This window comes from Hyla sarda, chromosome 8, assembly GCF_029499605.1.
Source record: "Hyla sarda isolate aHylSar1 chromosome 8, aHylSar1.hap1, whole genome shotgun sequence".
Taxonomy (NCBI): domain Eukaryota; kingdom Metazoa; phylum Chordata; class Amphibia; order Anura; family Hylidae; genus Hyla; species Hyla sarda.
In genome coordinates this window covers 57352771-57378964 of record NC_079196.1, presented here as the reverse complement: position 1 = coordinate 57378964, position 26194 = coordinate 57352771, and the positions used below count along the sequence as shown (strand labels likewise).

Genomic DNA, 26194 nt, shown 5'->3' with positions numbered 1-26194 from the left:
ACGGCACACACCCTCCCATAGACATGAATGGAGGGGGCGTGGTGTCTGGAGTCGCTCCGTGCACGGATGACTGGGGTGCTGCATCGGAGATCACTGGAGTCCCTAGCGTCGGGACCCCTGCAATCAGACATCTTATCCTCCATTATTCGGATAGGGGATAAGATGTTTTCACTGGAGTACCCCTTTCAATACACAATTCACATTCAGTAGCCTCCCTGTTTTGATGGGGTCTCTCATTTCTGCCAGTTATATACAGAGATGTCAGAAAGGAATTTGATGGACTTCTGACCTTTTTTTTTTTTTTTTTTTTTTCCAGATTTTTGAAATAATCGAATAGCTTAAAAAGTGTGTATTACTTGTCTAGCATTACCTAACATATTGCCTATAAGGGTATTGACAAATGGTAGGGGGCATGTCCCAAAATTATTATAAACAGCATTCATTGGTATTTGTTATTTAATAGCTCTTTGAGCTGTTTATTCTGAGTGAAGACTTGTAGCCCTTTAGAAAAATGAATTATAAGACGCTGAGCCCACCGTGTCATGCCACTTATGTCTTTCAGCCGGGACATGAAAGGTTTCCTAAAAACAGCATGATTTTTAGCAGGCTTGCCACAGAGCTTCTTTTGTCAAACACCAAAGTGTTAGTGCTTGGCCTCTCTCCAAAAATAAAGAATACTTACCCTTATGCCGTTCTGTCCCATTTTGCTGAGATTCTGGCAGCAGATGCTTTTCAGTGTAATTGTTGGCACGGGAGCCAAGCCGAATCCTGAATAGGCTTTTCCTAGTAAATGACCAGAGCGCTGAGCTCTTGGTCTGCAACAGTTCACTGTATTGATGAAGAGCAATAGTAGAGTTTCTTGTAAGAACATGCAACATCTTCAGCCCAGACTGTTCAAAGAAGCCACAGTTCGGCTGGTAAAAAAAAATAAAAAATTCTAATGGACTGATGTTTTTTCCCCCCAAATGTAATGAACGGACTCGTACGAATTACTTCACAGACCTCCAATTCTCTAGTTACCAGGCTGCTCCAAATCCCATATTACAGGGTTTCATTCTCCAAAGGAAAAAGAGCTTCTGGCTATTTTAGAAATGATATCAAAAATATATAATAATTTTTTTAAATAAAATTGTGCATTTCTTTCTTTATTGAGGCAGATTTGGAAACCAAACTAGAAACTTCAGGCTGTACCATGACGGGAAACACTTTGTCGGAGAGAAGAGGTTTGAATCCATCCATGACCTGGTGACCGATGGCTTGATCACTCTCTACATTGAGACAAAGGCGGCCGAATACATCGCCAAGATGACGATAAACCCGATTTACGAACATATAGGCTACACAACTCTTAACAGAGAGCCGGCACATAAGAAACAGATGCCAGCAGTGAAAGAAGAGCAGGACGAGCGGGAGATGTCAGAGGAAGATGCTGTAGTAGAGAAAAGAGTAAGTTTTATTTCCACTTGTTTTTTTTTTCTTTTGAGTATAAGGATGGGTACTGTACTATGTGAAATCCTGTTTGCATGCATTTAGTTGTTAAATATTTTTTGGGTTTATTTTTTTGTTTAGTTTTCAGGACATTATCAACCTGGCTGCTTCCTGACCATGTTATTTTCCACAGAATAAATTCCAAACTGTTAAAATGTCCTCCCATTTACACATTACGCACTTTTTCTTCCGGGGGGGAAAAGTTGGTGCGTCTTATACGGCGAATACACACCTATCGCCGTGGCCGGGACCCGCGGCTAATACAAGACATCACCGATCGCGGTGATGCCCTGTATTAACCCTTCAGACGCGGCGATCAAAGCTGACCGCCGCGTCTGAAGCGAAAGTGACACTAACCCGGCTGCTCAGTCGGGCTTTTCGGGACCGCGGCGTCCCGAACAGCTTACAGGACATCAGGAGGGACCTTACCTGCCTCCTCGGTGTCTGCTCCATGCCGGGATCCCCTGCATGGCCGGCGCTCTCCTTCGACATCATCACGTCGTCGCGCACGCCGTCCCATCATCCAATAGGAGGGGCGTGCATAGCGACGTGATGACGGCGACTGAGAGCGTGGATCCTGGGGAAGAAGATGTCCGGAGCGACGGGGACACCCCGGGGACGCGGCGACAGCAATGGAGCGACATCCAGGGTCGGCGGGGACCGGGTCCGGAGCGGCGGGGACACGCGAGTATTACCTCCTACCCAGTGGTCTTCAACCTGCGAACCTCCAGATGTTGCAAAACTACAACTCCCAGCATGCCTGGACAGCCAACAGCTGGGAGTTGTAGTTTTGCAACATCTGGAGGTCTGCAGGTTGAAGATCACTGTTGGGTTCAGAATCTTTTTTTTTTTTCTAGGTTTTGCACCTTTAAAATTGGGTGCGTCTTATATGCCGGTGCGTCCTATAGGGCGAAAAATGTGGTAATAAAACCAAAGAGAAAATAGATCCTTGTAAACATTGCATCAGGACTCTGGTCTATACATACTTGATACCCGTAGATTGCATACGGGGATATCTCAGACTGTCAGTATGTAGGGGGTAGGCTTGGGCACCACCGCAGTGTTTACATGTAGCAGTGCTTCGTACAGTGGGCAATAGTTGAAAGGAGAAATTTTTTTTTTACATTGAAAAGACTTTATATTTTTTATGAATAAAAGGGAATTTAATCTTTACTGATAAATTTGAAAGTCTTAACTCAAGCACAGAATTTCCATATAAAGGTTTTTTCATGCCAGGTTATCGTTATTGTGTCAGTTTGCATTGGAAAATCTTCAGGCGGTACAACCTAATGGAAGCCTATAGAATGTCATTTGGGCCTCTGCTCAGGTGGCTCACAGGCTGCTGCGTTATTCCATAGAACTATATACAGAAAAAACAAACATGGTACACTTTTCAGACGGGACTACAGTTACACAACCCAGCCTTTCTCTCCTATCCCACCCCCACTTCCTGTGTTCAAAAAATGTCCCTCCATTTAATACTCTAAGTCCTATCTATTAAGACAAAAAGTACTAAAGTCTTGTCCACTAGGCGTCTTACTTCCCAGAAATTTGCTGTCTACTAGCTATTACGGGAATTCCATCTCTAGAAGCAGCGAGACCATGAGCAGCAATCTGCTGTAGGGGGTGAGTTTTCGAGAGCGAGCGCTCACTCCCTCGGCGAGCGCTCTCTCCCAATGGCTCCAGTGTGCAGCAGTAACAAGTGGCAAAGAGTGAGCTCCCTCTCTGCCTCTAGCATTACGCTGTGCACTGGGGCCATTGGGAGGGAGTGCTTGCAGAGGTAGTGACCGCTTGCTTTGAAAACTTGCCACCAGCACTGTAAGAAGATAGAACAGGCACTGGTTTTTCTTCTAAAGTTAGAAAAATTTGCCACCTGCATGTAAAGATAATAAGGGGCCTATATGCTGGGACCTGTGTGTAAATCACACAGGGGTCACAGCGCAGACATACATTGGATAGGCCCCTCCATCTGACTGTTGCTGACTGTAATAGAAAACATATTTCTTGCTGACCAGGGCTGCTAGAAAGCAGAAAAAGGTATATCTGAATAGTAATTATAAAGAACTTTGTCAACCTGTGATTAGTTTATATGGGCACAGATGTGTGACTGTTGCGCTTTAAGCTTTTATATAGTGGTAAATATACTGGTAAATCCCCCAAATGCATTCAAATAACAAACTAACTTATACTTAGCACTTATACTTAGCACTTAGTCAGATAAAGTACATTTCCAGGCTTGCCTTCGGGCGTCTTGACCCTGGAAATGTACTTTATCTGACTAAGGCTGGGTCCACACTACGTTTTGTCCCATACGGGAGCGCATACGGCAGGGGGGAGCTAAAATCTCGCGCTCCCGTATGTAACCGTATGCGCTCCCGTATGTCATTCATTTCAATGAGCCGACCGGAGTGAAACGTTCGGTCCAGTCGGCTCATTTTTGCGCCGTATGCGCTTTTACAACCGGACCTAAAACTGTGGTCAACCACGGTTTTAGGTCCGGTTGTAAAAGCGCATACGGCGCAAAAATGAGCCGACCGGACCGAACGTTTCACTCCGGTCGGCTCATTGAAGTGAATGGCATACGGGAGCGCATACGGTAACATACGGGAGCGCGAGCTTTTAGCTCCCCCCTGCCGTATGCGCTCCCGTATGGGACAAAACGTAGTGTGGACCCACCCTAAGTGCTAAGTATAAATTAGTTTATTTGAATACCTTTTGGGGGATTTACCAGTATATTTACCAGTATATTAAAGGGGTATTCTAGGAGAAAACTTTTATTTATTTATATATATATATATATATATATATATATAAATAAAATAAATCAACTGGCTTCAGAAAGTTAAACAAACAAACAAAAAAATCTTAATCCTTTCAGTACTTATGAGCTTCTGAAGTTAAGTTGTTCTTTTCTGTCTAAGTGCTCTCTGATGACACCTGTCTCGGGAAACGCCCAGTTTAGAAGAGGTTTGCTATGGGGGGGAAGTACTGAAAGGATTAAGATTTTTTAATAGAAGTAATTTACAAATCTGTTTAACTTTCTGGAGCCAGTTGATATAAATAAAAAAAAGTTTTTTTTTGGAATACCCCTTTAAAGCTTAAAGCGCAATGGTCACAAATTTGTACCCCTATAAACTAATCACAGGATGACAAAGTTCTTTATAATTACTATTCAGACATACCTTTTGAAGCATGAACCTCAGAGAACCCAATGTTCATGTTTCCAGGGGGGTAAGTACTGGTCTTGAACCCCGATTCCGAAGTTTAACCCATTTGCATTCTGAAGCTTTGCTCTAGCCAAGTAAGCACATCAAAGATACACAACATTCACAAAACAATTTTGGGAAAAGTTGACATCTGTGGTTTTTGCAGCCTCTCCTGTCTGGATATTTTTAGCTGTGACTGAAAAGTTTACCACTCTATAAATTATTCTATTCATTAAGGATCGAAAATGTGAAGTCTTTTCACCTGACTAGCTCTCGACTGTCAGAACCTGGCAGCTCGGAAAATGTTAAATTGTGAACTTTCTATTTTTCTTTTTTTGATATTGATCAAAACGTCTTGATGTAATTGGGTTGTTTAGCTCCAAAGGTACGTGTTCTGTATTTTACAGTTGCCTACTTAAGGGAACATAAGGCATCAAATTATGTAACCATGGTCTATTCAGATGGACCAATTATATGGGCAGTAAAATATCTAAATAGGAGGGGGGGAGGGATCAGCCAGGATCCCCCTTCATAGTATCCTTTTACAATTTTAAATAAGGAATATGACATAGAGGGGATTTGAAACTTTGGTTTCAGGCTCTTTCAAAACTACCCGGGAACAGTGCTTCTGGGATGGTCTCTTGTGGCTTCGGGCAGTGCTGAGCTTCATTGATAGGTCTTGCATGGTGGGGAGGGGAGAAGCAGACGGGGGCCACCACCTAGATGGTTTTTAAAGGAGTTCTGTAGGTTTAAAAAAAAAAAAATTATTGTTCCCGGGCTGCAAAAAGTTAAAAAAAAACAACTTTAACTCGCCTTCCTCCATTCCCCTATTGTGCCACTATAGCTCTTCAGTCCTCTGGTGCCGGTTTTCTTCCTACTTCCGTGTACATGGACCGTCATACTATGATCAGCGTAACGCCGGTCGCAGTGATGTCCTGTCTTGGATGGTGATACGCTGAGTGCAGTGTCATGTAACAGGCCCAGGCAGCAGGGAGAAGGCGGGGCCCAGGCTCCTTACATGACACTGTGCTCAGCCTATCACCTGCCAAGGCAAGACTCTGTTGCGGCCGGTGATACGCTTATCGCAGTGTGATGATGTGTACACACGGAAGCAGGAAGAATACCAGGATCGGACAACCGAAGAGCTAGATCAGTGCAACAGAAGGTGAGTTAAAGCTTTGTTTTTTTTTACTTTTTGCAGCCCAGGCATAATAAGATCACAAAAAAAACCCTCTAAACTACTCCATTAAAGGGGTACTCCGCTTCTAGATATCTTATCTAGAGATAAGCGAACTTACAGTAAATTCGATTCGTCACGAACTTCTCGGCTCGGCAGTTGATGACTTATCCTGCATAAATTAGTTCAGCTTTCAGGTGCTCCAGTGGGCTGGAAAAGGTGGATACAGTCCTAGGAAAGAGTCTCCTAGGACTGTATCCACCTTTTCCAGCCCACGGGAGCACCTGAAAGCTGAACTAATTTATGCAGGATAAGTCATCAACTGCCGAGCCGAGAAGTTCGTGACGGATCGAATTTACTGTTCCCTCATCTCTAATCTTATCCCATATCCAAAGGACTGGATTTCCTTTAAATGCTGCAGTGTTTCAGAGTAATTTCAATTAAATTAGGGAGCCTAACTGCTGCACTACACGGAGAACCGCCTGGAAGCCGTAGGCAGGCGCTGGAGTACTGCGGCCTCAGCTACTATTAAAGTGAATAGGAACTAAGGCTGCAGTGCCATCACCACACAGAGTACAGAGCCAACTGCATCTGTCAGGTGTTGGCACCCCGATGATCCACTATTGATGGGCCACTATTGAACCCCTTTAACGATGTGCCCAGAATACGGAAAAAAAACAGCACCACTTGTCCTGTAAGTGGCATTACAGCTTAGCTATGTTCATATTAATAAAGTTACATTGAATTACTAGAGACAGGCCATAGACTGGGCAGTTTTTGAAGGAAAAGAAGATTCCCCCCCCCCCCCCCCCATACCTCCAAATCATGGATGACACCTTTAAACAGGACAATCCTTGAATTGGTCAACAAAAAACCAATCTAATACAACATAGCAATGATTCTAGGTAAATTATCGGTATTAATGATAATGGGTGTCAGAGTTACTTTTCCATATTGGCAGCCAAAGCCTTATATTTTATTGCCTAGTTGTGCACTATAGGACAATGACATCCACTACTGTTTATTGATTCAACTTGGACATTAAAGAAGTTATTGTGGTTTATAGAAACTAAACTGAGTTGGGAAAATGTTATTTTCTTGAGTAGCCCCATCTTTCGGAGAGCTGATCATAAATGGAATGTAAACCCAGTATCATTCTATGGTTATGTTTACACTGTACACTCGCATGCGGTCACATAATGTATTGTATATAACAGTCTGTGTCCTATTTACAAACATTATCCCATTAAGACTTTACATTCCAAGCACCGGTTATGTAAGCCACATGAAAAGCTCTCCCTTGTGTTTCTGCTGAAATATATTTCTGGCTTTTTGTCTCTGTATCAAGGGCAGAAGCCTTAAAATTGTTCCTTGTTTATAACAGAATGATAAGACGTGACTGTACAGTTCAAATTCCAGGAAATAAGAACAGTGGAACACAGACTGTTTAATGTCCACAAATCCCTTATGTAAGACTCTCTGTAACCATGTGACAAGTTAGGCAACAGTATCAGCTGAGATCTCGCCTGAAGAAGACTTTATTTCCGATGGCCTTTTATATTATGTTATTTATACAACAGAAATACCATGAATGGAAATGACCAAATCTAAAAAAAAAAATGTGTATTTCTGGGAAAACTTCTTTAACGGGATTGTATGAGATGAGATAAAAAGCATGGCTGCTTTCCAAGCGGACCTGTCACCTTTTCTCACCTGCTTCCTTTAAAGGGATACTCCGGTGTTCAGAACGCTCAGAGCCAGAGGCCATGATCATGATGTCACGGCCACGCCGCCTCGTGATGCCACACCACGCCCCTTCCATTTATGTCTATGGGAGGGGGAGTGTCGGAGACACACCCCCTCCCATAGACATGAATGGAAGGGGCATGGTGTGACGTCACGAGGCGGCATGGCCGTGGCGTCACGACCACTGCCGCAGAAATCAGAGTTTGTTTATAATGCGTGCACCGGATGAGTGAGGTGCTGCGGGAGATAGCGGGGACCTCCCGTGATCAGACATCTAATCCCCTATCCTTTGGATAGAGGGTAAGATGTCTAGCAGGGGACTACCCCTTTAAGTAAATTCTTGTATTCCGTGTAAGATAACAATTCTGCAGCATCTTTTCCCGTAACTGTCTGCATTAGGGTATGTTCACACTGCGGAGATTCCGTTAGGCGGCTGCCGACGAAGATACTTTGGCGGTAGGACCGCGGGGCACAGCGCTGTCACCATTGACAGCTATGCAGTACTCACAGAATTCCACGCAAAGAATGAACATGTTCTTTCTTTGCGTGGAACAATTTCAGTGACGGAATTGTCCATTCACACTGATGATAATGTTCACAGCGCGGAATTGCGCTCACAGAATTCCGTGGGAATTCGGCAGAGTAAACATACCCTTATGAAGTTCCTCTGTTCTTCCCATAAATACTTGAATAAAATGACAACTGGGTGTTACCATTCCCCTTGTCAAATGGGTGTGTCTCCACACCTCCTGATACTGTCAGCACTGATTAGACAATGGTAAACTATGTAGACATACTCCCCCTAATGTTAACACCCAGTTGTTGGTTTATTTACAAGATGCCTAAAAGTAGTCAGAATATGCTTGAATGTATCTGCACTACTTTTTGATGACAGGCTATATTCACACCTCAGAATTATTTAGTGTGGAATTCCGCTTGGATTTCTGCATGGAAATTAGGCTGTGGCAGAGTGCCGTTGAATTCAACAAGGATTCTGCTGCGCTGTGTACGCGGCGGAATTTCCATGCCTAATGTTTCCGGAAATGCCCAATTCTGTGTCCACAGAATGAATTAACCAGTTCATTCTTTCTGCGGACTCCGCAGTGAATGCATAGCCGTCTATTAGACAATGCATTCCTGTGCGATCCTAGCACAAGAATGTCTCCAGAATATCCACGCAGAGATTTTCAGTGGAGACATTCTGTAGTGTGAACATAGCCTAAATGGTTCTTTACAAAACAACACCATCTGCGGGTATTTTTTATAGAGGTGGACAGTATGTGCTCTGCTTTCCCTATTCTGACAACTTTGTCATCTGAAAGGTGTCCCCTATCCATAGGACTGGTTGATTGTGGGGCTTCCACTGCATCCTCATGACCCCAACCAGTCATGATGATGGAGATCCCTTGTCCCCCGAGTGTGCACATGCTCTGCCTCTTCTCCATTGACTTTCTATAGGACTGCAGGCAATAGAGAACAGTATTTCACTCTGTACTCAAAGAGAATGAATAGTGCTACATTCCATCATGCATGCTTACTCTCTACTTACCCAGGGAACAAGGGACCCTTGTTTTTGTGATTGTTGGGGTGTTCCATTGGTAGGACCCCCACTAATTAGTTAGTCCTGTGGATAAGGTCATCACTTTCCATCTTGGGATATCCCCTTTAAAGATGCCTGTATCTGAAGTGTCACTGGCTGAATGGGGGTGTGCACTGAAATTCCACACCCAGCCTATGTATAGCAGTGGCATTATTTAGATAAGTTAATTCGTATCGCCACTTTAAAGTTGTACTCTGGTGGAAAAAAATATAAATCAACTGGTGCCAAAAAGTTAAACAGATTTGTAAATTACTTTAAAATTTTAAAATCTTAATCCTTCCAGTACTTATCAGCTGCTGTATCCTACAGAGGAAGTTCTTTTCTTTGTGAATTTCTTTCCAGTCTGACCACAGTTCTCTCAGCTGACACCTCTGTCCATGTCAGGAATTGTCCAGAGCAGGATTTGCAAAATGTGTAACACCATTTCTTCTGAGTATGAATCGCCCCATATTTGGACTCTGCATGGTGCTCTACAATGCTCAGAAGAGAAGGGATAAAATTTAGCTTTTGGAGAAAGAATTTGGCTGGAATTGAAGTCGGGGGCCATGTGTGTTTCCAAAGTCTCCATGGTGCCAGAACAGTGGACCCCCTCAACTACACGCCTCACGGAATGTAACAAGGGGTGCAGTGAGCATTGACCGATTTTTCTTTTAGAACAGTGGGCTGTGCAAATGAAAAATTAAATTATTTATTTTCATGGACCACTGTTCTAAAAATCTGTGTGGTGTAAATGCTTAATGCACCCCTTATTACTTCCCATGAGGGGTGTTGTTTCCAAAATGGGATCTCATGTTGGTGGTTTTTTTCTTTGCGTTTATGTCAGAAACACTGTAATGCAATTACATTCCAATGCAAATCACCAATTTAGGCCTCAAGTGTACATGGTGCGCTCTCACTCCTAAATCATGTTTTGCACCCGCAGATCACTTTGCGTCTACATATGGGGTATTTCCGTACTTGGGAGAAATTGTGTTAAAAATTTTGGGAGACTTTCTCTCCTTTTAGCTCTTGTAAAAATGATGGTAAGGGGCAGCATGTTAGTATAAAAAAATATATATTTTTTTTCACAATAACATGCTGGCGTAGCCCTCAACTTTTCCTTTTCATAAGGAGAAAAAAAGCTCCCCAAATTTGTAAGACAATTTCTCCCGAATATGGAGATACCCCATATGTGGCACTAAACTGTTGCCTTGAAATAAGACAGGGCTCCAGAGGGAGAGAGTTCCATGCGCATTTAAGGGCCTAAATTGGGGATTTGCCTATGGACAGACTCTGATAGAAGCATAGCGCTTGCCTCCTTCACCAAAAATACCCTACGGATGTGTTTCCCAGACAGATTGCCTCCAGCTGTTGCAAAACTCCCAGCATACCTGTCTGGCAATGCTGGGAGTTGTTGTTTTGCAACAGCTGGAGGCTCTGTTTAGGAAACAGTGGGGTTGGGTGGAGGGGTAACTGTGTAATGGTGTGTATATATCTAGTAAATTACTCTTTATTTTGTGTGAGTGTAGTGTAGGTGTACATGTAGTGTAGGGTTTTTTGGGTACATTCACACGAGTGGGGGTTTACAGCGAGTTTCCCGCTGGGAGTTTGAGCTGCGGCAGAAACTTGCATTGGGAAACTCACTGTAAACCCCCGCCTCCACAGCTGGAGGCACCCTGGTGGGGAAACACTGAGGTAGGCAACAGACCCTAACTCTGTGTTTCTCAACCAGTGTGCCTCCAGCTGTTGCAAAACTACAATTCCCAGCATGCATTGACAGCCGAAGGGCATGCTCGGAGTTGTAGTTATGCAACAGCTGGAGGCACACAACTACAACTCCCAGCTTGCCCTTTATCTGTCCATGCATGCACAGTTATGCAAGATCTAGAGGGCCACAGTTCAGAGACCACTGTACAGTGATCTTCAAACTGTGGCCCTCCAGATCTTGCAAAACTACAAATCCCAGCATGCCCAGTATAGTGATCTCCAAACTGTGACCCACCCGATTGTTGCCGCCACAGCCGGACGTACCCGATCACCGCCGCCACTACCGGACCCGCCCGGCGGCCGATCACCGTCACTGCTGCCACAAACTATTGTCCCTGCCGCCACCACTTATCGTTCCCCGTGCTACCTAGACTTTGAGGGGCATGCAGAGGGAAACTAAACTCTGAACCCCGCCCATATCTGCCATTTTCCGGTCACTCCCGACCAACTAATCGCAGGGATAGGAGTGGGGTGAATGATGCAGTCTCAGACAGCACCAATCAGCCTTATTTTCCAGGTCACCAGTGACCCAATTGGTCCAGAAATGCTGTGATTCGCCGGTCAGGATTGACATTGCCAGTGGATGCTCGGCGAGTGGCGGTGATCAGAAATAACGGGGAGACAAGAGCATAGCTGAAAGTCCTTTGTCCCCAACAGGTTAAAGTACAGATACAAAATAGTTTTATTATGATCATCACAACATCCTCTAATAATCTGAGTTTTGTCTCCTGTGTAATTGAGACATGAAAAACAAACATGAACATTACTTAAAAGTAACAGAGAAAAATCTTTAATAAAAGTTCTTAACATATCATAAAATAATTATTTTCACATGTTGGTTGTAGCCATTTAACAAGCCATTTAAACCTACAGTATGTGACCCTATAGTCAGACTACAAACACTTTACAGATACCATGGGTCATAAATCATAGCGAAACTTAGCAACCTTAGACTAATAACTACGACTAACTGAGGAGTCTTTGTTTTACTAATAAATCTTCCCTCCTAGGTCTTATCTTACGCTGTCAAACATTTTCTTTTCTAAAGATGTAACCTTTACAAATTGTCCGTTTGTAATATAATTGTCCATTTATAATTACAATAATGGAGAAGATTTATCAAAACCTGTGCAGAGGAAAAGTTGTCAAGTTGCCCATAGCAACCAATCAGATCACTTCTTTTATTTTGCAGAGGCCTTGTCAAAAATATAAGAAGGGATCTCATTGGTTGCTATGGGCAACTAGACAACTTTTCATCTGCATAGGTTTTGATAAATCTCCCCCAATATATCCACATACAATATATATATATATATATATATATATATATATATATATTAATATACACTTTCCTTACTTTAATTCTTTGCTACCTTTCCACAGGTGTCACATATTTCCTTTAGCGCCCATTTTCTCTTTTATATGCTTAGATGTACGGTATTTCATCTTTGTATAGGACGATGTTCACTAATTATTATAAGTCATACATTTTTTGACATGTCTTTGTCAAATATTCATATATTTACTTCTCTGCAACCACTGAAGACACGGATGTATAAATTGTTGTATCTGGTAACAGTATGATCAAGAATATTATTTGTTCATTGCAAGTCAATTGGCCGCCATCTTGGATTGTGCAATATTCTGCATACATAGGTTTCTCTGAAATTACTGATCCAAATAATGTGAAAATTAGCACACGTGTTCATGATAATTTTCTCCTTCACAATTTATCACGAGGTAGGGCGGCCATATTGGATTGCGCAATATTCTGCATATATAGTTTTCTCTGAAATAACAGGTCACAACAATATGAAAATTAGCACACATGTTCATGATTACTTTCTGTACCACGTTTGATCACATGGTTTGGCTGCCATATTGGATTGCACAATATTTTGCAAGCATACTTTTCTCTTAAATTACTGATCAGAACAATGTGAAAATTAGCGTACATGTGTACAATCACCTTCTCCACCATCAGGGCTCAAAGCAATCTTGTGCTATAACCCGACAGCTTGGACATCTGTATCGCTGCTTATAGCTATATTTTTATATGTTTTTTATATATACTAGATTTCTTTGATGTTTTATGGGGATATTGGGATAAATAAAAACTATATTCCTAATCTGTTTTTATATGTATGGTATTTTTTTTTAATGTTTTGTGTGTGTATGTATGTATACATGTGTGTGTGTGTGTGTGTGTGTGTATATGTGTGTGTATATATATATATATATATATATATGTGTGTGTGTGTGTATATTTTTGATATAATTTTTTTATGCAATTGTATTTTAGAACCCTCTTGTATCTGCTGCTATTTCCTGTTATTTTTACTGATTTTCATAGTCTGCCAAAATTGGATGATGATTGTAAAGGGTTAATGTTGTCCCACGTTGCATTGTGGGAAAATACATTTTTGTAGCCATCAGTTGGGACTGAACCAGCTGATATTAATTTGTACTGAAAAGGGCCTGCTTTGATTTTTAATACTGATATATTTCAGCTGCTGTATTGGCTTTCCATGCCTTTTTGCTCCTACCTTGCTTTTTTCCCTTTGTCTTTTTACATTATTTCACACAACTTAATTTCTGAGCTTATTTGTTTCAGTTTCTTTGTATGGATGGATTACTTGGGTTGTTACCAACATCTGGTAATCAGTCCATCTCAAGAGCACCTTTGGAAAAATATTTAGCGAGATAAAATTGTGACGTGTTCAATATATAATAACTGGAAATGATTTCTGTAAAGCTCTTGACTTTCTGTGCTAATATAAATAACCAGGGGCCATGGCAGTCTAAACAGGATACAAGACCGTGAATCAGAATTTAGCAACTATAGTTCTGACTTCTGCGGAAAAAAAGCTTGAGATCCAACGCAATCGGCATATAAACAATGTAAGGGGTGAGTGACAGCAGGAGCTGGAATCAAAGATTGGTGATAGTTCAATTCTTGTAAATAGACCAGACACAAGAAAATGCATGTGACAAAGCCTTAAACTGTGTGAAGATAGTCTTCCTTCTGAGATTTACAGTAAAAATACTGTAAACTCGTTCTCCAAGGGCGCAAAAAAAAATAAATAAATAAAAAGAATCTTCTGATGGCTGCTAGTGAGAGGTATTCTTTAAGGATTATTTTAAGGATTATTTTACTATTTTATTCTCATGAGATATTATAAATTTACTTCCTACACACAGGCTAATAGTAAGAGGGAAAGGGTAGGGCACATACAATGTAGTATTATCTCAAATTCCTCCTAGGTACATACTTTCTCAGTGGAGCAGCAGTGATTCCCACAATATATACATGACACCTGCGGCGTGCATATACAAAGGTAAAGTACCGATAATCCACAAAAAACAAGAATGATATATGCAGTCATCCCACGGTTGCTATGTGAGGCTGGAAGTAGTGCGCCTCTGAGCGCTCCACACAAGTGTCTGCACAGATGACCCCGTAATCCTGGATTCCGGAACCCCTAGACACCAACCGTGCGGTGAGTGCATATATACTTCTTGTTTTTTGTGTTACTTCCTACACATCTTCCTTTACTCCAGTGGTTCTCAAATTTTGACCGAGCACCCCTTGACAGCCCATTCCCAAAAAATTGTACCCCCATATGAGAGACATTTTTTAATGATTATTAAAATAATTCATATGCTTTACTTTCCTCTATAACAGGCCCCCTGTTCCTCTCCCTATCTCCCCAGTCCCCCGATTTACAGGTGACGCCTTCTCTTACCGGAGTGGTTTACTTTTTTCTTTTCTTCACTATCTGGCCTAGACCACCATTAAGATTTCTCCCATACAAGACTTCTCCACAGAACCAGCCAAACAAACATTTTAGGAATCTTTCTGCAGTATAATGCCCACCTATTTACAAACTCCCTGTTTATTGTCACACACAGTAATAGTACCCGTTTTGCATCCCCATAAAGTTGTTAGGCCCCCTCTGTGCTCACAAATATAGCTGTAGGCCCCAAAACTGCCCCCATATATAGTTGTAGGCGGCCATACTGTCCCGCTTTGTTGCTCCACTGCACCTCTGGTCTGGGGACCTATTGCTATGGCTCATAGTAGTAGATCCTCGGTCTGCAGGGGCAGTGGAGCAACAAAGCTGATGGTAGTTACTGTCCACAGCAGCCCAGTGCCCGCGCTTCCCCTTTGCTGTCCTCCTGCGTCGCTCCTCGGTGCATTGACGTCAGCCTACCATTTCTTTCAAAGTGGTCCAGACCAGTAACCAGTGGCTGTGGCTGCCATTACAGATTTTTTTTCAAGTACCCTCTGGAGAACTGCTAAGTACCCCTGGGGGTACTTTTACCCCAGCTTGAAGCTTTACTCCAGGTTACCGATCAATTGGTGTTTTGTGTAATTTTGTTTTGCAGTAGTCTATTCAAAGTAGATGAATCAGTTTTATAACATGTATTGCAGTATTAGATTTACTTCCCTGCTATACAGCACAGGGTTTGGCAGTAAATATTTTCCTATTCCTTTCACAGTTATTGAGTAGCTGTTGTCTGATTTGCAGGACTGACCTGGTCTTTATGTCCATTGTGACTGCCAGAGATCCCAGCCTCGCAATCATTCTTGGATTTTTCTGATGATCAGAGTATTGGTTCCCCTGAACATGACATATCCAGACTTGTTTTCTTTCTAGACCTTAACAAGCAGTGTCTGCAATCCAAACAATGATGTTTATGGAAAAATCATTCAGTGATCGCAATGTCCAGTCTTTGTTAGGCTGGGTCCACACTACGTTTTCTCCCATACGGGAGCGCATACGGCAGGGGGGAGCTGAAACCTCGCGCTCCCGTATGTCACCGTATGCGCTCCCGTATGTCATTCATTTCAATGAGCTGGCTGGAGTGAAACGTTCGGTCGGCTCATTTTTGCGCCGTATGCGCTTTTTCCCCGGACCTGAAACTGTGGTCACCCACGGTTTTAGGACCGGTTGTAAAAGCGCATACAGCGCAAAAATGAGCCGACCGAACGTTTCACTCCGGCCGGCTCATTGAAATGAATGACATACGGGAGGGAGCGCATACGAAGGCATACGCAAGGTTTTAGCTCCCCCCTGCCATATGCGCTCCCGTATGGGAGAAAGCGTAGTGGGAACCCAGCCTTAGATTATTTCTCTTAGCATTCTCAATATTGCTGCAGCATCTGCATTGGATAACATACTAATATTCAGTTGGAAAGGGATTCAGTTGTTGTTGTCATTCATAATCTCTACTATGGCTGGGTTCACACTAGGGCTGCACGATAAGGGGAAAATGTGCAATTGCGATTATGGAGGTAAATATTGTGATTTCGATATACGATTGCGATATAACAAACTAATGGGGAAATCTACCCATTTCATATAGCCAATAGCCTCATTTCATAATATGAAAAGAATGGAATGGGTATGAGGGGAATTGCCTATAGGAAATGAGGGGGAACTGCTTTATATGCCTATATGAATGCCTATATGAGGAGAATGTCTCTTTTTTTGTTTTTTGTTTAACTGTTTTTTTTATTAAATCATTTTTCTATAAAACAGATAGATGTCTATATGAGGGGGCAGCTATATGAGTGGGGGAACATAGGCTATAGGGAAGGGAACGGCTATATTAGGGGGGACATTGGCTATATGAGGTGGATTAGCTATATGAGGGGGAAAATGGGCTATATGAGGGAAATGTTTTTTTTGGGGGGGGGGGGTGCTATATGAGGGGGAACATAGGCTATAGGAGTGAAAATGGCTATATGAGGGGGACCCGCTATAAATGGGGAATAGAGACTATATGAGGAGGACCTGCTATATGAGGGGGAACATGGGCTATATGATGGGGAATATAGACTATAGGAGAGGCACCAGCTATATGAGTGGTACTGCTATATGAAATTCCTATAGACAATGTTCCCCCTCATATAGCCCATGTTCCCCCTCATATAGCCCATTTTCCCCTCTCTTACTGCCCCTGTCCCCCCTCATACAGCCTATGTAACCCCCTCATACAGCCCCTGTCCCCCCTCATACAGATATACAGTCGACGGTGGGATACTTTTTCATTATATATTGCTTGGTTTCCCTGGCAATATTGATGGATGGCCTTTCCTTGGCATAGGTCATCGATATCTGATAGGTGGGATGCTGTTCTTTAGGGTTGTTGTAGCCCAATCTACATTTGACTTTGTTCTCTACATGCTGGCTGTGCTTTGTTATTGCAGCTCTGAAACTTTTAGCTTCAAAGCGAGCAGAGCGGTATTAACTAGGCACGGCCACTACAGTGAGGTGAGACAACTGCTTCTGGCCCCAATCACATCATAGATTTGGCTATGGATCTGGTGGATCAGTTATTGATGGCCGACCCTGAGAATAGGTCATTTAAAGGGGTATTCCTTGATTTAAAAATGAAACAGTTGCTGAGGGGCTGCTAAAATAAAAAAAAATGAACAATACAGGTGGGCCCTGGTCCCCCGCTTGTAGCTGCTTCCGAGACAATGGGACAAAGCAGAATCTGCCCGCTCAGTCAATCACTGTCTGCTTGGGCAGGTTATCATGGCTTCCATTTTTACAGGATTCATAATGGATATTATGGTTCCATTATGATACTGTAATTTTCTTTCTGTATTATTTACTGTTCTATCAAAAAGCTAAGAAAGATCGGGAAACCTGATGAACCCAACCTGGTTTTGGAAGTACAGTTTTCATAAAGACTTACAACACAGGTAACAAACTATATCTTACTGTGTTTAATAATTTATTCCCCTTACTAGCAAACCCCTGGCAGCTGTTTGACCTGTCCAAACGCCAAGGAAACCTACTAGATATGCATTCTTTTCTTCCATAAATAGCTATTATTTTTTAATTCTCTCTAGATGCACTTCTATTCTAAATAATTGCATTACTTAAAGGGGTACTCCACCCCTAGACATCCCTTATCCAAAGGATACGGGATAAGATGTCTGATCATGGAGAGTCCCACTGCTGGGACCCCCGTGATGTCTGTGCAGCACCTGGCGTTCGTTTAGAATGCTGGGGGCTCGTGATGTCACTGCCACGCCCCCGCGTTGCCACGCCCCTTGTGCCGTCATGCTGTGACGGCACGAGCCCCCGGCGCCGCACCCAGCATTCTAAACGGACCCCCACGATCAGACATCTTATCCCCTATCCTTTGGATAGGGGATAAGATGTCTAGGGGCAGAGTACCCCTTTAAGTGGGTTCATGCCTTGTGGATAGATCTTAGTGAATCCACAGTAGGTTTTTCAGAATTTGAATATGATAAATGTTAAAGTCATTCTGCTTTCCAAGTGTACTTATTTCCTGGAGAGATATGGTATGAGATTCTGAGGTCTCCTACGTCTGTGTCCTTACCAAACTTCTCAAGGGAATCAGAACTTGGATATTGGGACGACTTCTTCAAGGCTAAATGAATCAACAAACGATTCAGATTTGACTAATCTTACAGTAGATTTGTTCTCTCTGCTGGTGGATACGATGGTAAAATGCCATGGAGTTTTCCTTCACAACTAGAGATGAGCGAAGTTACAGTACTTCGATTCTGCACAAACCTTGCGGCTCGGTGGGCTGGAGACTCTCTCCTAGGACTGTATCCATCTTTTCCAGTCCACCGGAGCACGTGAAAGCTGAACTAATTTATGTAGGCTAAAGTCAGCAAACGCCGAGCCGCAAGATTCGTCCAGAATCGAATCACTGTAACTTCGCTCATCTCTATTCGCAACGCTGCACAACAAACCCAACACATTCAATTATTGAGGAGGAATAGCTGCTATTCTAAAGCAGGAAACTTGCTGGGAAATTACTTGTGACCCCTTGTTGAACAGGAAGGGTGTCATCAGATGAATGGCCTCGCTGATGGGAAAGCCTTTGTTTTTTTTTATTACAGTCCTCCGATACGTTTACAGTAGAATATTTTATTCCGTTTAAACTATTTAATACAGCACATAAAAATGTATTGGTTTCTATTTGGATTCCAGGCTATTTGTCTTGTCCAGGTCAATAGGTTTTATAAAGTAGCAGAAATGTTAAACTGGAAAAACTAATCTTTTGTTATACTGAGGATATCTGGATGAATGGGCAGAAGTGTGTGGAGGCCTGTATCTGGCCTTACCCTATGTTTTATCTGTGAAATCTCAAGCGCATAAAGGTGAATACCATGAGATTCATTACAGAGAGACGGGACTGAATTTAGCTTTAGGTTAATACCGATATAGTATTTCACCTTTGCCACTTCTGTTCCTCCCTTGCCCCTAATGACCTCTTGCACTTGACCCTCACCACTTTTGAGTCATTATATTCCAACCCACCCAAATACACATCATTTGTTTGGTCTATGGTTGGTGAGAGACAGTGTGACTATAGATTCTAAGTCCATATACATCTCCATATGGGAACAGGACCTAAACAAGGAAGAGTTTTTACTAATATATACCCTCAATCAAAAATTCCCTTTCTTGCAGTACACAAGGAAAAAACTGTACAGTCACATCTAGATGGTACAGGCTCTAGACCCAACTTCACGAAATGTCCCCTTCCCCATCCATTTTCTGATGGAGGTGTGGAACTGAAGGGAGGACCTACATTTATATATATATATATATATATATATATATATATATATATATATATATAATAGCTGAGTACCCGGCATTGCCCAGTTTTTCCTTCCTAATCCTTGTTGGGGAGGAAAATAAACAAAGGAGGAAGCTTTTGACTTCATATCCCGTCTTCATATATTGTTGTCATATCCTGACCTCCTATCCTGACCTCCTATCCCGACCTCCTATCCCGACCTCCTATCCCGACCTCCTATCCCGACCTCCTATCCCGACCTCCTATCCCGACCTCCTATCCCGACCTCCTATCCTGACCTCCTATCCCGTCCTCCTATCCCGACCCGTAATATGTGTACCAGGTATTACTGAAATATCTCCAACCGTACGGAAGTTGTAGGAACATACATTTCCCATTGATTTGCATGGGACTTTAAACAAAAACCCTGACCCTCACAAATGGGGGTAGTTAAGGGTTAAATTAACTATCCTATATTTTAAGTGGACATATAAGTAACATATAAGTGGACATGTGACCAAGTATTATCGAAATATCTCCAGCCGTTTGGAAGTTATGCAGTAACCATATATTTCCCATAGACTTGTATGGGACTTTAAACAAAAACCCCAACCCTGGCAAATGGGGGTGAGTAAGGGTTAAATTACCTATCCTATGTTTGTTGTAGACATATAAGTAACATGTGTGCCAAGTTTCATGTTAATATCTTTAGCCATTTGGACGTGATGCTGGAACATACATACATACACACACACACACACGTGTACACATTCAGGGAGATTTATCAAGGCCTGTGTAGAGGAAAAGTTGCTGTGTCACCCATAGCAACCAATCAGATCGCTTCTTTCATTTTTGAAAAGGCCTCTGAGAAATGAAAGAAGCGATCTGATTGGTTGCTATGGGCAACTGTTCAACTTTTCCTCTACACATGTTTTGATAAATCTCCCCCATTGAGTTCTATATATATATATATATATATATATATATATATATATATAGATGTGGGATTATCCAAAGATTGAATCTTACTGGACTTTGGTCTTGCTCCTGTACAACCTGGTCTGTCCCATGAACCAAACACTGACCCCTCAACTTGCCCTATTGTCTTTAGTACCAGGCTTTTGAACCACTTTTTAGGCACAGCATGATTTGAGGTACTGGAAATCTACACAAATACCACCTATGATTAATTTTGTAGACATACTGAACCGCATATGCTGAATGGATGAACTTGAGGTCACTGACCATGGATGGTTGTTTATAATTTTTTGAAATGTTTTAAAATGATCTTTGAATTCACAGCATCACGTGTATACTTCTATAGTATGTGCTCCATACACTTGTATTTTGGGTTATGATAAAAACTAGGGATCCACTGAAAGGGAAATTTTGTGGCAAAACTGAAAATTGAGGCTGTGCTTAGCTGAAAACCTAAACAAAAAAAATGCATCCCCCCCGCATTTTATTTTATATAGTTTTTGTAAAATTGTATTATCAAAATGTTTTATTTTAAATAAATTTGTGAATTGAAGTAATCTGAAACTAAAAACTCCATACTGATAATAAAATAAACATCACACCCTGTACACTAAACAGGCCCTGTCCCCTTTATAAACTATGGTACAACCTGGGAAAAATGCAGCAAGCCTTATGTACTGGCCCTGCTTTGGATGTGGTGATCCTGCTGGTACTTGGCACCAACTGCGCTTCTTCTGCCAAGCCAGTTCCCACTTTAAGCCATGCCCCCTGAAATTAGTAGCAGAAAATTCCCTCAGCTGAAAATGCCGAAAGGGGCATTTTCGGCTGCCGAAATTTCGGTGCATCCCTAATAAAATCCTGATATACTAATTTACCCCAAAAAGGGCTTGTACATAAACACCATCTGTTAAAGGGGTAGTCCAGTGGTGAAAAATGTATCCCCTATCCTAAGGATAGGGGATAAGTTTGAGATCGCAGGGGGTCCGACCGCTGGGGCCCCCTGCGATCTCTCTGTACGGGGGCCAGGCTCTCCGGCCAGATAGCGGGCGTCGACCCCCGCACGAAGCGGCGGCTGACACGCCCCCTCAATACATCGCTATGGCAGAGCCGGAGATTGCCGAAGGAGAGCCGGAGATTGCAGAGTCGGACCCCCCGCGATCTGCAACTTATCGCCTATCCTTAGGATAGGGGATAAGTTGTTCACCACTTGTTCACTACTGGACTACTCCTTTAACCCCTTAAGGACGCAGGACGTAAATGTACGTCCTGGTGCGGTGGTACTTAACGCACCAGGACGTACATTTACGTCCTGTGCATAACCGCGGGCATCGGAGCGATGCCCGTGTCATGCGCGGCTGATCCCGGCTGCTGATCGCAGCCAGGGACCCGCCGGCAATGGCCGACGCCCACGATCTCGCGGGCGTCCGCCATTAACCCCTCAGGTGTAGGGATCAATACAGATCCCGGCATCTGCGGCAGTGCGCGATTTGAATGAATGATCGGATCGCCCGCAGCACTGCTGCGGGGATCCGATCATTCAGAACGACGCACGGAGGTCCCCTCACCTGCCTCTGTCCGGCTCCCGGAATCTCCTGCTCTGGTCTGAGATCGAGCAGACCAGAGCAGAAGATCGCCGATAACACTGATCTGTTCTATGTCCTATACATAGAACAGATCAGTATTAGCAATCATGGTATTGCTATGAATAGTCCCCTATGGGGACTATTCAAGTGTAAAAAAAAAATGTAAAAAAAAAGTGAAAAATACCCTCCCCCAATAAAAAAGTAAAACGTCCATTTTTTCCTATTTTACCCCCAAAAAGCGTAAAAAATACATTTTATAGACATATTTGGTATCGCCGCGTGCGTAAATGTCCGAACTATTAAAATAAAATGTTAATGTATCAAAAAAAATTACAGATCATGGCGCAAAAAATTAGCCACCATACCGCCGCTTATACGGAAAAATTAAAAAGTTAGGTCATCAAAATAAAGGGATTATAAACGTACTAATTTGGTTAAAAAGTTTGTGATTTTTTTTAAGCGCAACAATAATAGAAAAGTATGTAATAATGAGTATCATTTTAATCGTATTGACCCTCAGAATAAAGAACACATGTCATTTTTACCATAAATTGTACGGCGTGAAAACGAAACCTTCCAAAATTAGCAAAATTGCATTTTTTGTTTTCATTTCCCCACAAAAATAGTGTTTTTTGATTGCGCCATACATTTTATGATATAATGAGTGATGTAATTACAAAGGACAACTGGTCGCGCAAAAAACAAGCCCTCATACTAGTCTGTGGATGAAAATATAAAAGAGTTATGATTTCTAGAAGGCGAGGAGGAAAAAATGAAAACTTAAAAATTACATTGTCTGAGTCCTTAAGGCCAAAATGGGCTGAGTCCTTAAGCCACCCACCTTTTTTTTTTTTTTTACACTTTTTGTAGGTGTATAAATAAGGGGATGCTTGCTTAAACTTAATCTAGCTCAGTATTTTCTAGACAATTGAGGTATTACTCACATGGGCATGAACTTAATGCAAATCAGATGGTTGGCATGTTTAAACAGTCAGGGGGTGTTTATTAGGCATACACACCTCTCAATGTATTACTTCCTCCTAACTGTATAATCCTATCACCCGATCGCTCCTATTATTATAACTTAGAATCACGCCCATCTGGTGTTTCCCTGAATCTTTCGTTCATGTATTCGTTTTGTCTCCATTCTTGGGATCGGTCCAATCGGTCATACCCACACCGATCATATCCTATGGATATGGAATAACAAACTGAGATGGGAATACCCCTTTAAATGGTCTCTGACAAATAAAATTAATTAAAAGATATACTTTAAGAGTTGACAGACCTAAATAAAGGTGCGGCCTACTCAATGAGTGGCACCTGAGGTGCCAGAGAATCTGTAAAGACTGAACCGAAGATGAAAATCTACTGCTCAGAGAGAATCCAAATGAATGGATATCTTTGTTATGGGCTATGTAAGGATTACCTTTATTATGGCCATAGCTGTCCAATTGTGAAATTCTTTTCATAAATAGGTTCTGTATGGATAAAGCTACATTTACCATTGTTGCCCACCTCTTTGTGATGTCAATGTGATTTTTTTATCGTTTGCCCTAGAGCTGCAGAACACACTGCTTTACTTTAAAGCTCAAGCAATGTGGCCTGGAAAGATCAATGCCAAACTGAGCTGTGCATGTATATCTATGAATTTAATTGGTGTAGATATAGTTAACTCAGGCATTATCACCCCCATCCTGCCCCAGTCTGCAGTGACTTATTTTACTTTACCTTTAACATTGCAGAAGAATAGATGTCAGCAGTAACGTAACGGCTTATTGATGGAATTGTCCATGTGGAAACCTATTGTGAAATGTTGTTGAACCCGGTTGACTAGCAGCAATAAATATTGTGCCTGTGTTTCTTCAAGAGAAAATCCTTTATTTTTTTATTTTTTTTTTAACATGTCGGGTAATTGAAGTCAATTATGGCATTGTGCAGATCATCCAGGAACCGGAGGATGGAATGATAAATTCCAGGAGCACTCTTATGTTACTGTTGTTCAGGATGTTCTCAATGTTATTTGATTTCTATAGTATTGTTCTGCAGCCAAAAGACATTTTGGCTATTTTTACACTATATATATATATATATATATATATATATATATATATATATATATATATATATATAATATTTGTTTTTGTTCTTTTTGTTGTTCATCTATTTAAGGTAGCAGTGGATGACAAATCAGTAAAAAAAAAAAAAACTATGGCTTTGGTGACTAAAGGAGTCATCCATCTCTGTATATCTTCTAACTGTCCCAAGGAACATAGATGGCAGCATGTGCGAGGTGTTTCAAAGATTTTTTTTATTAGTTTTGCAAAATAGTATAGACAAACCTTACATCGTAATCGTCATTGATCGCATGAAATATATAGATTACAAAGAGAAAAAAGAAAGAACCAGAAAAAGAGAAAAGAGAAGAAAGAAAGGTCTTGGAAGTTCTTTTAACTGTTTGAAAGGGAAATTAACTAAATACCCCCCCAAAATATACGCAAAATCAAAAAATACGCAAATCAAAATGTGTCACGGTATTCACTATTCACAATTTCACATAGGCCACTGGGAAATTCACGGAGTGTTTAATTTCATTAAAGCTCAACCATTTTCCCCATATCTTATAAAAGAACTTTGAATTACCTCTGTTAATTGCAATGATTTCCTCTAGTTTATATACATGGTTGGTATTGGTTATTATTTCTGTTAAGTTCGGTATTACTTCTGATTTCCATTTCTTTGTTATGGCTAATTTTGCTATTGTAAGTATTTTTACATATTAAAATTCGTACCGGGCCAACAAAGTTATTTATACCCAATAGCAAAAGAGCTAGGCTTGGGGTCAGGGTCACTACATTACCTATAACCTCTGATAATAAGTATGCTATTGATAACCAGTAGTTACTCAGCCGTGGGCATGCCCACAAAGATGCTCCCATCAATACAAGATACAATATCCTCATACATAAATATTGGTCCCTGTTCCAACGCGTTTCCATGCAGGTGATGAATCTTAATCACCCGCACATCCTCAGGGGACACAAATGGAAAGTGTGTATGCTGTTTGTAGCATATATTCAGCAAACCACACTAAATGGAGATAGTATTACAAGAGCATAAAGAGTGACTGTCGGCATCTCAAATATTGTAGTTAAGATGCTGAATTCTTGCACATTGCATAATACAGCCAGAAAATCTATTTATCCATTCATGATGTCACCATGATCCCTGCTTAGGTACAGTCCTAATTTGTAGGCTCAGCCTGCCATTCACCTACAATGTAAAAAAAAATAATGATATGCTAGTCAATAACGGACTTACCCACCCATCCGTGGTGTGAACAACACAAGGTTAATAGATTCTCATGGTCCAGTGCAGGGGAACGTAGCTTCTGGGACACTATCTAGAATGGAGTATAGTGTATATGTACCCACAGGCTCCTCAGGTAGCTTAACAGATACAGTAAAAAGCATGCCGAAATAACAGAAGGAGAGAACAGCGTACTTAGAAGTATGGATGGTCGCGTGATAACCAAATGATACAGAGCTCTGCAGTGGCAGAGTTCCCGGTCCATGGCCGGGTATGCTTGCTCCGGATGCACTTCGGCGTCTATAAGCAATCCAGTGTTTCCTGAATCTACCATGGAGCCCAACCCCTGTGACGCATACAAGGGGCGGGACCATGCCTCCAAGCGCAACTTGGAGATATTGAGGTAGCGAGCGCCGCGGCTATGATTTACAAGATAGGCAAAACTGGTTAGTAGGCTAATTCTTGCAATAAACGGGGAGGAGACCACACAAATGGGGACTAGCACCCTACATAAATGCTTCCCACACCAACTCGCATAAGAAAAAGTAGTAGATCTATGCTCATCCTGGTGAACCAAAGACATTACTAGGACCAGTACAGAATGAAAAGTATAGGCTACAGTGGATCCAAGTGAGCAGGAGCTAACAACACAATGAAGATAAAGTCCGCAAAAATCAGGGACAGGTTACACGAACAAAGAAGGGGGTAAAAAGATAGGTGTAGGAAAACACTACCGAACTATGCCATGGGGTGCAGTTAATGGTTGAACCTAATACAC

The 26194-nt window shown here is 41.9% G+C and overlaps 1 protein-coding gene across 3 annotated transcripts in view; it reads left to right on the top strand.

Annotated features, from left to right (window-relative positions):
- The window catches only part of CHN1 (chimerin 1), a 138961-nt gene that overhangs the window by 70382 nt on the left and 42385 nt on the right, over positions 1-26194 (top strand). For all 3 annotated transcript variants that reach the window (XM_056535803.1, XM_056535802.1, XM_056535804.1), the window contains one exon: positions 1158-1446. In XM_056535803.1, the coding sequence (XP_056391778.1) occupies positions 1158-1446 (289 nt within the window). The remainder of the gene's footprint in view (positions 1-1157; positions 1447-26194) is intronic.